The sequence below is a fragment of the Notolabrus celidotus genome, chromosome 13 (genome assembly GCF_009762535.1).
Source record: "Notolabrus celidotus isolate fNotCel1 chromosome 13, fNotCel1.pri, whole genome shotgun sequence".
In the NCBI taxonomy this organism is placed as follows: Eukaryota; Metazoa; Chordata; class Actinopteri; order Labriformes; family Labridae; genus Notolabrus; species Notolabrus celidotus.
In genome coordinates this window covers 15809167-15824425 of record NC_048284.1, presented here as the reverse complement: position 1 = coordinate 15824425, position 15259 = coordinate 15809167, and the positions used below count along the sequence as shown (strand labels likewise).

At 41.9% G+C, this 15259-nt stretch overlaps 1 protein-coding gene across 1 annotated transcript in view; it reads left to right on the top strand.

Moving 5' to 3' along the window:
- Positions 1-1916: 1916 nt before the first annotated feature.
- The window catches only part of ppp2r5a (protein phosphatase 2, regulatory subunit B', alpha isoform), a 68350-nt gene continuing 55007 nt past the window's right edge, over positions 1917-15259 (top strand). The window contains exons 1-2 of the mRNA XM_034699288.1: positions 1917-2565; positions 2664-3039. Coding sequence (XP_034555179.1) covers positions 2892-3039 — 148 coding nt within the window. The 5' untranslated portion in view covers positions 1917-2565; positions 2664-2891. The remainder of the gene's footprint in view (positions 2566-2663; positions 3040-15259) is intronic.

Below are 15259 nucleotides of genomic sequence, written 5' to 3'. Positions count from 1 at the left end.
TTGATCCCCGGGGGGGAATTCAGTTGTTGCAACAACACAGACATAAGTACAATCAAGAAAAAAAAGTTCCAATTACTCAAATAAAATAAAGATAGAATACAACTTAGATATATCCTATGTTACAAATGGAATTGAGATAAATACAAATGTTACAAATGGATTAAATAGAGGTAATTACAGGCAGTATTAAAAATGTTTCAGTAGTGACGGGTTGACACAATTTAATCAATAAATATGGGCATATAAAATATGACCGTAAGTTGTAGTAAAACAATAATAATGTAATATAACATAATATAATATAGCAAAGATAATTATATAATATAATGTTATATGCATTATAATGTCATCAGCAGTTAGAGAGACAGTGCGAGATGAGATGAAATAATGGACTGTGACAGACAGACAATAACAATCCATAACAGTGCCTGTACCTGTCGCTTTGAAATAAACACGGAATATTACTCTGTAAATAAACATGTAGATAAACAATGTAACAATTCTCCAAGCAGAATCCACATATTTTTTATTTATTTTATTATTTAACTATCACCCACATATACTTTTTTGAATGTAAAACTTCCTCACGTTCACATCAGCATCTTTGCACTACTTACCACTGCACTATTATCATATATTATTTTTTAGCTTGTACATATTAGTCATGCCAATGTGTTATTCTTCTGTGTTTATAGTTGATGTTATTATTATATTTATATTTATATTTTTATTGTTTGCCTTATTATTATGCCTTTGTACAAAGAGAGCACAGTTTACCAAAGACAAATTCCTTGTGTGTTCAAGCATACCTGGCCAATAAAACTGATTCTGATTCTGAGAATCAAGAAAGATCATACGGAAGAGGATTAGAGCCACTGGAAAAAAAAAGTCAGAATTCTGACTTTAATCTCAGAATTTTGACTTTAATCTCAGAATTCTGACTTTTTTTCTCAGACTTTTGAATTTAAAAAAAAAAAAAAAAAAAATTAATTAAAAAAATGTTGACCTTAATTTTTTTTTTCTTCCGTGGCTCTTATCCTCTTCCGTAAAGGTCAAACCTATAAAAATCAAAGACTAATTTAAACATCAACCCTGAACCTCTTCGTTGAGTAATAAATGTTAATGTGTCCCATTTTACTTGCGCCTACTCCAGCTGCCACTCATTTAACTGTACAACGTCATGTATTTGTTTTCTCACATCACGTGTTCCGAGCCCAATTTCCGCGCTCCTCATTGGCTGAAAAAGTTAACAGCTTCCTCGATTCTCTGCTCTGTGATTACGGGGTTACGATTAGGGTTAGGGTTAGGGTTAGGATTAGGGTTAGGGTTAGGGTTACGATTAGGGTTAGGGTTAGGATTAGGGTTAGGATTAGGGTTAGGGTTAGGGTTAAGATTAGGGTTAGGGTTAGGGTTAGGATTAGGGTTAGGGTTAGGGTTAAGATTAGGGTTAGGGTTAGGGTTAGGGTTAGGATTAGGGTTAGGGTTAGCGTTAGGGTTAGGGTTAGGGTTAGGATTAGGGTTAGGGTTAGGGTTAGGGTTAAGATTAGGGTTAGGGTTAGGATTAGGGTTAGGGTTAGGGTTAGGGTTAGGATTAGGGTTAGGGTTAGGGTTAAGATTAGGATTAGGATTAGGGTTAGGGTTAGGGTTAGGATTAGGGTTAGGGTTAGGGTAAAGGTCAAACCTATAAAAATCAAAGACTAATTTAAACATCAACCCTGAACCTCTTCGTTGAGTAATAAATGTTAATGTGTCCCATTTTACTTGCGCCTACTCCAGCTGCCACTCATTTAACTGTACAACGTCATGTATTTGTTTTCTCACATCACGTGTTCCGAGCCCAATTTCCGCGCTCCTCATTGGCTGAAAAAGTTAACAGCTTCCTCGATTCTCTGCTCTGTGATTGGCCAGCCAGGGACGTCACTCAATGACGTACAACTGTCAGGCTCTGCAGTGTACCTAACAGTCAAGCAGACGGACAACGGCTGTACAGGGAGTGTTTGTGCGGCTGCCTACTGAGCATCGATTAAACTGCTGAATTGAGGGAAAACACCGACTTCACGAGGTCGTGGGATCGAAAATTATGTTCCACGCGAGGAGTATAAGTCCTTTGATCTCAGCTGTGGACACGGTGCTAACTTTGAAGTGCTAAAAGAGACTCATTCGTCGAGTTAAATTGAACTTCATCGATTGCGGATGGTTCTTTTGAAACACTCAGCTCAAGTCGAACCAGGATTAAAAACAGCGCTTTTGTTCCTGGACTCCGTGTTCCTACCACGAACAACGTGGATGCATTTGGTTTTCTACCGTTTCTAACTTTTTTTTTAAGGCAGCAGCGGTGCAGGCTGTTGTGGTAGAGGCACACATTAACGGCGGCTAATTTTAGCAAGCTAGCTAGGGACGTTAGCTGGCAGCCTCGCAGTACAGTAAGTTTGCTCCTGTCAGGACTTTGAGACTAAATCCAGCAGCTTTTAGAGACAATGCTTTTTATTCCGTTAGCAACAGGTAGACTTGCTTGCTATCGCGAAGAAGCAGTAATAAAACATTAGAAATCGAGGCACTTACGAGGTAATTTCCTTGTCTTTGTAACTCTTATTTTACTGCAAGTTAAGTAATGGGATTTGTGTTGGTGTTTTAAAGATTGCATCCGTGTTTCTGTCTTCAAGTTGTCCAGATGATGCAGCCTTTGGACACAGTCTAACCCCCAGTACCTAGCGACCATGTTGGATTACACAGAATAACACACGACTTGGATAAGGGGGACGAGCTTCAAGTCGCGCAGTTTGGACTCCGTGTTTTTGTGCTGATGCGAACAGAAGAGGAAACCTTTCATTTTAACCTCGGGAGAAAATAGCTTTTTTTTCTGAAGTCCTCTCGTCCATTCCTGCATCAAAATGTCGGCCATCTCCGCAGCCGAGAAAGTGGATGGGTTTACGAGAAAGTCCATGAGGAAGGCCCAGAAGCAGAGAAAATCCCAGGGCTCCTCTCAATACCGCACTCAGAGCGCTCCGGTGGAGCTCTCACCGCTGCCGCAGCTCAAAGGTAAGAGGATGAAGGGGTCTGCTGCTTAAAATAGGCTGGAATGACCACCAACGTGTTGTTTGAGCTTCAGCACTTTGTACTCAGCGTGACTGTAACCAGGAAACATGGGGAAAATGGGAGCAATTTCTGCAAACACTTTATACATAAGTGTTGTGTTATAACCCACAGGACAGGGCAACACTGTGGTGGAAACAGTTCTTCCTGCTTTCCTTAAGGTGCATTTCGACCAAGAGTTCTGGGGTCTTTCAGCCCCAGGACTACTTTCCCCGGAACTAAAGGCTCCTGTGCCCCCATTGTTAGACGTTGTATTGGTGTTTTTCGACCGCAGGAACTTTACCTTGGAACTAGGGACTTTACCCCTGAACTATGTGTGTTTCGACCGGAGGAACCAGGGTTTAAATTTAGTTCAGGGGTAGATAATCTCCCCCCTGAAAAGCTCCTGTTTGGCGGTAGCACTTTTCAAAGATCCTGGGCCTTTCGGTTGAACGTAACAGTGTTTGTTGAGTTTCCACAGTTGTTGAAACACAGAGGGAGTTCCTGGGAATGCATACTAGTTTAGTTTTTTATTAAGATTTCAAAATATGATTTAATATCATTTTTTATCTCCATACATCACTGGCCTGATTTGCACAATCTACCTAGGCCTTCAGCCCACAGTCGAAACGCAGACAACAATGGGGGCACAGGAACCTTTTAGTTCCAGGGAAAGTAGTTCTGGGGACTAAAAGACCCCGGAACTCTTGCTCGAAATGCACCTGTTGTCTGCGTTTCAACCGTGTGCTGAAGTCCAGGGTAGATTGTGCAAATGAGGCCAGTGATGTATGGAGAAAAAATTATATTAAATCATATTTTAAAATCTTGATAAAGAACTAAACTAGTATGTATTCCCAGGAACTCCCTGTGTTTTAACAACTATGTAAACTCCACGAACACTGTTACGTTCAACCGAAAGTCCCAGGACCTTTGAAAAGTGCTACCCCCCCTAGGCAGGGGCTTTTCAGGAAGGAGATTATCTACCCCTGAACTAAATTTAGACCCTAGTTACTCCGGTTGAAATGCACATAGTTCAGGGGTAAAGTTGCTAGTTCCTAGGTAAAGTTCCTGCAGTCGAAAAGCGCCTTTAGTTTTTCTGCTGCTAGTTCTCCACACAAGCAGTTTGGATGGTTGGACCCCAGGATGTTTTAATGAATGACACGGTTGTCTGTCAAAGTGCATCACTTCAGCTTGTGCTCCCTGTGCAAAATGCTCAGTTTCCTCAACAGATGACTTTCCTTGCACTATGGTTGCATTGTGCCTGTTTCAAGGTGGTTTTAAAACCTTCCAGAGCAGTCTCAGCAGAGTAGTTGGGGCTGAATCAACATGCAGGGGCACATCTAGAGAGCTAAAAAGGGGTTAGGAGGGATTTTTCCTTCAAGGTATTGTGAGGGGGCGGGAGTTTCAAATCCCTACCTGAGAGTTGAGAACGGTTTGGGGCTATGGGGCAACACTATCTTCAGCAATAGACGTATGATTTGTTAGATTGTGCTGCATTGCATGTGACTTCCTCCTGATGCTAAAAAACGGAGAAAGTGGAAGAAAACAGCAGCAGCAATCTTTTCTCTACAGCTTGACAAGTTTATATCTTGTGATGAAGACAAGTCATTCCTACTGCAAACATTGTTGAGTTATAACTCGAGAACTTTGCCAGAGGCAGGAAACTGGATCATCTCATCCAAGAAGATGAGACGGGCCTGCTTTACTTACTCTCATTCAGCACATACACCTTCCAGCTCCTTCCAGCAAGTCTGAAATTCAAAAAATTGTGACGAGCAGGTCACAGGCGACTTGTCTGAAAGATAGAGGAATGCTGAACCACCTGTTGAATACCAGGTAGATTTTTTTTCTTTTGGGTGGGACTAGGGATGCACGATATTATCTGCACATTATCGGTATCGGCCACTATTGACTTTAAAATGAACTATCGGATATCGGCCAACACGCCGATATCCGCTGATATAATTAACTGATTAAATAATGGGTGGGTTCATGTTTTAAGTTTAAATTTGAATTTAAGCAGCAGTCTGTAAGGTACATGTAGCTGACTAATTGAGGCACATTTACTGTCAAAGAGTAAACCATTTTATTTAATTTAGGTTTAATTGCTGTACAGTTGCACTTTTCACAATTAGGTGTGCGGGAAGAAATATCGGTAATTGGCTGAATGAGTTGTAAAATATCGGCATACCGGATATCGGCAAAAAATCCAATATCGTGCATCCCTAGCTGGGACTTGTTAGTTTTTGCAGCTTGTTTTTAGAGGCCTATCTAAGCCCTGGAGTGATGTGTGTTTTGTTATCATGGTACAGTGAATATATGACAGTGGCAACTACCAAGCTCTCAGCATTAGAAAAGTGCAGTGGAGACTAGAGGACAGCAAAAATGCAGCAAGTGAAGCATGACACTGTGTGGGAAAATACGGGAGGCCAGTATCAAACATAGTAGAGTCTGTTGTCAGTTGATGCAGTGCTCTGTTTTAGGTGGAGGTGATGCATGTGGGGTGGAGGTACGGTAAGCTCAGGCATATGACCTGATCAAGGGCAGTGCAGTACTTGTTGATTTTTAATGCTTCCTCCACAGATTTAAAATCTCATGCAAATTGAATCACCATGTAAACTTTCTTGATACTCTTAATGCTCTTTCCAACGCTGCAGTAACATGACATATCCAAACATGGACCTGTCTAGATGCCGGTTGGTTGTCTTCCTGTAGCCTGTGGTTAAATGGACCAGAGCTAAGCTTGCTTACAACCTTGTGTACTTAGATTCCATTCACAATCATGTGTGCATCTCCACTGTGTACTTAAACATGTCCTCACAAGTCACTGCAACTGGAGCATAGGCATACGGCTGCTATGGTTTACATTGAGCTAACGTAACAGGGAGGAATGGAAATGATGAATCAAGGTTTAGATGCCATTCGGTCTACTAATACATAGTGAATTAGACATAGAACATATAATACTCAGATGTGTTCATTCAATGCACAAGTTTACTTTGATTCATCGAATGGAGAACCTACTGTGTACTCTTTCCCCCTCATTTATATTGAACTCACTTTAAAATTGGAAGTGCGATTTATAAAATCTCATGACTAATTTGCCAAAACATATGAAGACAAGCCTCAACAGCTTATCACCCGTGTTTACGATACCGGGAGAAATATCACAGTTGAAGTGAGAAAGACTTGCCTGGTCAAGTAGAAATGGAAGTTTTCAGCATGATGCAACATCTCAAGAAACATTTAATGAATGACACGGCATCAACAGTGATTGCTGTCATACCAGTTTCAAAGGATTGAATTAAAAAATGTATTATCCATCTGAAATGACGCTAACAGACACCAGGTATTATAAAGGAAATCCAGTTTTCCGTAAGTTTGATTCGCTTGAAACGATCTTGTAAAACAAGAGCATGGCATGACAACCACACCCAGATTGACTTGAAGCAGCATGGCAGCAACCGTCTTGTTGACGAGTGTGTAAGTGACAGCCAAATGAGCTGACTTTCTAGCACTAAAGGCTTGAGTGTGATTTGTGTTGTCATGGTTTACTGTAACTGGTATGGCATTGAGGAAACCGGTCTTATTTGTGGTCAGGGTCTATTCTCAAATGAGTGGTTTGAGTATTTAACTGTATTTTAATTACAATGATGGTTAGTACAAAAAAAGTGGTGTTAATGAATATTGGCTGGGCTAGAAGCTGTTTACTGTGGGAAAGAAACACACATGAAAGTGCTGGATTAACCATAGACTGTATATAAAATGGATATCGTCTTGCTCGGCTCGAAGTGAGGCTGCCACAAAAACTGCTCCCCCTGGTGGCTGGCTGCAGTATTCAAAACCGGACAATGGGAATAGGCAGAGCGACGCTGTCCATTATATATACAGTCTATGGGATTAACCAATAAGAAAGGGATCAACTGCTCTCTAAAAGTTGGACTTAAGCTTTGTGGTCTTTGGTATGAGTGAATGAGTTTGAAATGTTCAAGCGGAGCTTCAAAAGCTATGACAAAAAGGAAGAGGAAACTCATAAACAAACAAACAAACCCTGTTGATGGTGAGACCAAATAAATCACAGCTATCAGAAGAGGTAGTCTCCAATATTATGAGCAAATACTACACTGCAATACAATAATACAACACGTGTGATTGCAAAAGAAGGCATTAAAAAGCTTGTTACCTGAAATGCTAATCTTGGCTCAGAGGTTTCAGCCCTTCATTGGGGTTCATTCATTGTGTCCAGTTCGCATGCTTTTCTTTCAGTACAGTTCAGGTCACTGTAATGATCCCTGAAGGAGTTTTGAGACAAAGAGTAACATTGATGTGTGAGCATGTTTCTCCTCTGTTACATGAAAAACATGTTGTGCTGTTTGTTTTGGTCTCTCTCTCTCTCTCTCTCTCTCTCTCTCTCTCTCTCTCTCTCTCTCTCTCTCTCTCTCTCTCTCTCTCATATTCTCCTCTAACCCTCTTGTCAATCCCAACTCAGTCAAGGCAGATGTCTGGTTCTGCTGGAGGTTTCTGCCTGTTAAAAGGAAGTTTGTCCTCACCGCAGTAACTAGCTAAATACAGCGAGATGCAATGCTTAAGATGAGATCAGACTGAGTCGTATCCTGTCTTGGTGTTGGGTCTCTGTTAATAATTTAACAGAGTACGCTCTAGAACTGCTCTGTCTGTAAAAGCGTCTTGAGATAACGTTTGTTGTGATTTGGCACTATACTAATAAAGATTGATTGATTGTGTCCCAGCACTGATTGAACAAACTAGAACATAATTGTTAATAAACTTCATAAGAAACCAAAGCTGGAGTCCAGTACTCCTGATCAATACAAACGAGGAATGTCAACAATTAATCGAACATCGATTAATTAATTGTTAAGAACTTACTGAAACACATTTTATTGTTTTGATTTTATATCATGTGGAACAAACATCATGTGGTCCCATATTTCGTTCATGTATCAGGGAGGGGTTTTAAGTTTAAAGCATGTTTCGATGTGAATCAGCTGACTAAAGGTGTTGCACACACAGCGGAGACACTCAGCTGGGGGCTGCGGCTGAGTGACAGGTCTCCATGAGCGTTTTTTTCTCCGCCACCAAACTGATTATGACTCGGTTGTGCTCCCGGCTGACACCTGACCATCTTCATATGCCTTTTTTTCTCAATAAGAACGAGTAGACAGAAAACTGGGCACTGTGAGTCTAAAATATGTTTCTGTTCAGTTCCATTGTTGAAGTCTGAGCCTTCACTATCATGACTGTATGTCGTTTGTGTTTTCTAGCGCATGTGTTTGTGTGTCTGTGTGCGCATCGGGGCGGAACTCTGCCGTGCGTGATACAGAGTGCAGATGAGCACTGTAGACGCACGGCGTCTGCGGATTTTCTCCGTTTCTGAATCTCACACCACTACACGCGTATTTCCAGAGACTGAGCATGGCTGTAAAATGGAAACATACACACCTCGCTGCTGCGCCACAGAAACACCGACAGAAAGATCGAGACGGACACTGTCAGTGCCCGCTACTAGCAAAACCTTGTCTTGCTGCTGGTTAACGGGACTGCCACAGAAACAGACCGTTAACGTGACAGGTGTGTTTGTGTGTGTGCGCGCGGGGGGATTATTCGAATAATTGCAGATAGATGCCAATGATTATGGAATATTACTTTTGGCTTGAAATGCCCGTCCCTAATGTGAACAGTCATGGACTTCATGTGCATCTCACACCTTTTAAGCAAAAAAAAAGTCCTGACTCATGCTTGCAGTTGCAATGTAATGCTGCATTTGGGTTCCTTATGGTATCTGAAAAGAGAGGAGATGTGATTAAAGGGATACATACGAGTTGTTCTCATCATTATTCAGTGGCCTCTGAACCTGTTTGCTCTGAGTCTCCTGATCGCATCACTAAGTCAGAAGCAGCACTCAGATTTTATCATATTTTCCTTCAAAATATGGAGGTGCACACTTCCAATTCAGGACTTACTGTCCGCATTTAAGATCGTGTACATCCCTCACCGTGTCCACAAATGAAAACCTGAAGAAATCTGATTCCTATTTTTTTTGCTTACTCACCCTGCCAAACCCCACATTTGTGCTTTGCCTTGAGGATGTTTGCAGGGGAACCAGTCACAATTGTGGAGCTTGTTTGAATTCATCAATTCACCATCTGTTATCTAGTAGCAGACAACTGCATGGCTCATGACTCATATATGAGTGTGTGGTCACAAATAGGCTGCATGCACGTACATAGCTGTCCATACTTAGTGTATGTTCGAGTGTTAATGCGTTGCAACAGTTAGGATGTGTTTATAAATATCCACATTACTTGGAACTAAAGGTTTGGCAGAATATCATGAGCATTTCTAACAGGGTGAGAACACTGGTTGTAGGACATATGAAGAAAACATAGGTGGAGTCGGTTTAGTCATAAGATTGTGGTGTCTACATGCTATAGAAGCCTTCATATGATTGTAATTCATCATCTTTACAATGCTTCCTCATTTAGATTGCTTGTCCCCAGTTACTCTGGATATGAATCTGAGGACAGAGTGATAAATAAACAGTTTATCAGCACTATTCCTGGTTCCCAAAGTAACCAGACTCAGAAAGGACATCTCTGCAGCCAGTCGGTTTTCTGGTCCCAACAGAGTGCAGACAGCAAGGATACCTCTTCCCTCCTGCAATGGCGAGGTTGAAGTGCTTATAGCTCCTGTTGTGTGATAGACACTGAAAGGATGAGTCACTCGGAGACCAACATTGTTGCCATGGCAGCCAGAAGCCTTGAGAGCAAGCCAGGGAAACGTTGTACTTTCCAAATACAGACTGCTTCATTTAGGTTGATATTTCTGTCACTGCAGCTCAGATTTTCATCACAGCCATACCCAGACATGACCCAGCCTTCGTTTTTTGGAGGTGTGGTGGTGAGTTTGCCAATAGTCTTAAAATAGCACAGTCACGAGCTCGCTCCAAAATGATGTATTTTGATTTAAGTGATCTGTTCTTCTCTTTAAAAAAGAGATTGGCTTAGTCTTGAATCTGTTTTATCAAGTCTTTTTAAGGCTGCACAATGAACTGCAATTTCACCCATATTGCAATGTGAGCACTCGCAATTTTAACACATTGGGAAAGTCTATTCCTATTGCAATAAGCATGAAAAATCACGCGCTGTGAACAAGGACTGTGTTCTCACTCGGCATGCCTACATGTTACACCTACAATTGGCCAATGAGTTTTAAAAAAGATCTGCCCATCAGACTTTATTTTAGATACCCAAGGGACATGTTGCAAACCCAGGTATTGTGGAAAACATGAGGAACAACTGAACGACATAGTAAATGTGAGTTATGCTGATATGGGGGCGGCAGTAGCTCAGTCCATAGGGCGACATAAGGCTTGGGAACCAAAGGGTCGCTGGTTCGAGTCCCAGTATGGACGAAGTTTGGCAAGTGGACTGGTGGCTGAAGAGGTGCTGGTTCACTTGCCTGGGCACTGCTGAGGTGCCCTTGGGCACCGAACCCCCAACTGCTCTGGGTGCGCTGGTTGACGGCAGTAGCCTCACTCTGACATCTCTCCCTAAGCATGTTCACTGCATGTGTGTGCATTTGTATGTATATACCAAAAAAAACTATGTGTAGCATGTCCAAAATAGCATGAGTGAAAAAATTTAATTTCCCCCCTGGGGATCAATAAAGTACCTTTCTTTCTTTCTATGGGCTCTCAAGATTTTGAAGTGAAAGGTCACTGTGATGTTTCAAAGAAGTCTTGATGCCCCTCTCCCTGGAGCCACAAAGGCCTATTCAGGATTTGCTCCTCATTACATGTGGACAGATTGTAGCCCCTTTCACAGTGCCTCTTCAAGATGGGACTGTTATGCCTCTGTTAAACCTTGCTGTCACTGCAAATGCATGGAGGTATAATGGTGAGGTGAAGTGTTACAATGTTACAATGTTACAATGTCATTTAGTAGACGCTTTTATCCAAAGCGACGTACATACGAGAACAAGAACAACACAAGCAAAGATCTAGACAAGAGGAAACAAGATCAGTAAGAGTAACAAAGTGCTTCAAGTCAATTTGGGTGCATGTACTGCCAAGCAGTGTAAAGGCAATACACAAAAATAAGTAAGGAATTTTTTTTTTTTTTCCCCAAAATAAGGAACATCTACAATGAAGCAACCAACCAATTTAAGACCTTCCATTATCATCATCAACAATTAACATCACCACAATAATGACCAAAGTACCAAGTGCTGGGTCCCTCAAGAGCTGAACACAGATTCCCAGAGTAGAGCAGGACAGTGCGAGTCAATCGTAGTTGGAAGACATGATCTGCCACTGGGGACAACAGTGGAGAACAGTCTAGCTAAGTGCATACTGCTTCCTAAAGAGCTGGGTCTTTAGCTGTCTTATGAAAGTAGAGAGGGACTCTGCAGATCGAATGGAGTTGGCCAATTCATTCCACCATTTAGGGGCAACAGAAGAGAAGAGTCGAGCTAGTGATTTTGAGGCCTTGTGTGCTGGAAGCACTAGGCGCTTTTCAGAGGCTGAGCGTAGCAAGCGAGAAGGGCAGTAGACCTGGATGAGGGGTTCCAGGTAAACTGGAGCAGTTTTGGTTACTGCTTTGTAAGTCATGATTAGAGTTTTGTATCTGATGCAAGCTGCAACTGGAAGCCAGTGTAGTGAGATGAGCAGGGGAGTGACATGAGCTGTCTTAGGCTGGTTGAAGACCAGACGTGCTGCTTAGTTCTGGATCATTTGCAGAGGTTTAACTGTGAATGCAGGGAGGCCTGCCAGTAGAGAGTTGCAGTAGTCAATGCGTGACATTACAAGAGCTTGAACCAGGAGCTGTGTTGCATGTTCTGTCAGGTAGCGTCTAATCCTCTTGATGTTATAGAGGGAAAAACGGCAGGACCGAGCAATCGAGGCAACATGAACCTTGAAGGTTAGCTGGTCATCGATCATGACACCCAGATTTCGGGCAGACTTAGTGGGCATGAGGTTTTGTGATCCAAACTGGATACTGATCTGTGGGTCCATAGTGGGACTGGCTGGAATGATAATAAGCTCAGTCTTGGACAGGTTGAGCTGTAGGTGACGTTCCCTCATCCATTTAGAAATGTCAGCAAGGCAGGATGAGATCCGAGCTGAGACAGTTGTGTCGTCAGGTGGGAAAGATAGGAAAAGCTGTGTATGATCTGCATAGCAGTGATAGGAAAAGCCATGGGAGCGGATCACTGCACCAAGTGATGTGGTGTAAATTGAGAACAGGAGGGGACCAAGCACTGACCCTTGAGGTACCCCTGTTGATAAGCCATGCATATTGGACACTTCTCCTCTCCATGATACATACAAGTGCTTCCACAACAGTATAGCCCCTGTGTAAAATCCAAACAGCAACCTCCAGTCTCTAAATATGAAACCTATGCGGAAGTGTTATAAACTGCAGTTCATCGAGGAATCCGCTTGAGGCTGGCTGCAGAAACATCCTGGTTCAAAAAATGGCTTCAGTCTGAAGAGCTAATTTCTCTATCGGCACACACTGTACGGGGGGTTGAATTTTTTTCTAACACAATGGTTCAGAATATATTAAGATTACGAGTTTTTGCCCAAATAAGGACATAGGCGGGAACACATAACTGTAGGCTAGGAGGCTCAAACCCCGCCTCTTTACGTCACACTTTTTTGGATGGGTTCAGCATTTCCAATATGGCTCCCGCCAACGATTGGCTTCAAAACAGCGCTCAGGAACAGATGGGTGACGTCACGGACACTACATCCATTATTTATACAGCCTATGGTACAATCACAACATAACACCATTGTCATTTTCAATGTAAAAGGTGGGGATATGTCAGAGCTATCCTTTAACTGATAATCCAGATGTTCAAAGATTCTACAAAAAATGATCCACCTAGTCACCCACATGTGTGCTAATCACTTAAAACCATCATCACTACAACCAGATTATCTGCACCTACAGGCAGGCTCCTGACAGAACGCCAAAATTCAACCACAGGCCTGTCTACCACTATGTCTGAGGCTCTAAATGGATTTTGAGTGGTGATGTGACTGTGAGTGCTCTTTGGGCTCATGTTGCTGATCACTTTTGGAGCTCATTTAGACCAGTCCTGTTCTTGTCTTGGTAAAAGTGTGCTCTGTTTAAGCACAACAAATGGCGTGAATTAGTCTCCTCTGATTGAACAGTATTGGCAACACCGGCAAATAAAGCAGTAAAAAAGATAGTTCGTTTTTAATTGATATCACATGGCAATGAAAATAGTCATTAGTTGCATCTTTAAGTACCTGAGTTTCCCTGTTTTGTTTACCCAACCTGTAGGCACGGCTCATCTGTGTCTTGTTATGTGTTCTATATCACATGTCCACTGTATGGGTCCATCGATTGACAAAGTTTGCACCACGCAGTCTGTTTCCATCATGTCTGCCAGCAGATGTCAAATCAATAAATAATTTTCCAGTAGATACAGGAGCAGAGCTTTTGTGATGGTGTTTGTGTTCCTGTTGTTTTCAGTGACATAATTGTGGCCTCAGGCAGGTTAAGACCTGTTCTACCTTGTCGTACCAAACTGCTGCCTCAACACTACTTAGTGTTGGCAGTCTGCTGGTGGAAGACAAGGGTTGTGTGAAGCTGCGCTCCCATAATGACCAGCTGCAGCGAGCTGGGCATCATTACATAATACATTTCGATCACAGAATTGTTGAAAATGTTGTTTCCCTATAGTGTGTAATTTCCCCCAATAGATGGGAACATGGTTTTGAATTGGGTACAATTTTGATACAGCACAGTTTGTCCATTCTCTGGGAGTATTTACACACATGGAGACAGTCAGAAGGTTATTGTGCTGTTGAAGCTCGTAGGGCAGCAAAAACACACCAATGTTATTGGTATCCCAAAGTGCAGCGTCCAAACCCCAGAATTCAATGAATACCGTTTTATTTTTTTACAATTTTTTTTTTTTCCATTTAAATTTTTTAGAAATCAATTTTTTACCTTTTACACTTATTTTACCACCATATAGTGTGTGTTTTTTGTGCAAAAATCCTTAGATTTATTGATGCAACACATGATTGCACAATTTTGCCAAGTATTTCAAGTAAAAAAAATTTTTTGTGACATAATGTACCAATAAGTGCTATAAGTACAAAGTGCTTATATTTTACATAGTTTCAAGTAGGGATGCACAGATCGATCCTGGTATCGGATATCGGATAGATCAGGCTCAAAAAGCTAGATCAGATATCGGTGACAAAGGGCTGATATATAGTGCCGATCCATATGGCAGATCTATTCATCTCAGTTCTATGCTTTCCTGTGTTTACAACAGCCATGTGCGTCTCCTACGTCATCAGCACCGGCCGGTCTGTGCATTTTTGCCCGGTGGAGCATGATGGAGGATAACTACAGAGGCTCTGCAGTTTAGCTGCATGTCACGCTTCTTTTGCTAACAACTCCGCCGGAAACTTGCAACAGCCTCTGGTTAAGCACTTGGAACCCAGGTACAGTTCACCATCAAGTCAGAAAAGCCTGAAGTTGCCAAAACATGATTATATCCTCACATTAAGGATTAGAGATTGTTAAGTCAATACAAGGATCGGATCGGCTAGTATCGGTATCGGCAGATACCAAAGCCCAGGTATCGATATCGGTATCGGGACCTAAAAAGTAGGATCGGTGCATCCTTAGTTTCAAGTAAAATAAATAACTGAATGTAAGCACAAGTCCATTTCAGTTGTTTTGTTTAAAAAAGTGCTCAATAAGCTTATTGTTTCTGTACATAGACTGTGAACACACAACACACACAATACTTAATTTCAGTCTGTTATTTGTATCAAAGGTGCTTCTTAAAACAACCTGTAATTGAAGAAAATGCATCAAAAAACAAGGCAATGATGCAGCAAGGAATACAACCTGAGTTATGGAATTGAACTTTACTTTGTAAACAAACATTGTAACATTGTAAACATCAGCTCATCATAAGTGATTGCCTTAGGACAAGTATTCTAATATTAGGAATAGCTAGTCCTTGTGAGGTACCATCTATCTCCATTTAAGTTTCCCACCGCCCAGTGAGATCAGGAGGAGAAGGAACATTTGTCTGTGGAAATGTTTCCGGGGACCGCTCATTTATGGCACCACCCGTGCATCTTCTCCAAGCGGCAACCTCAGGTCTC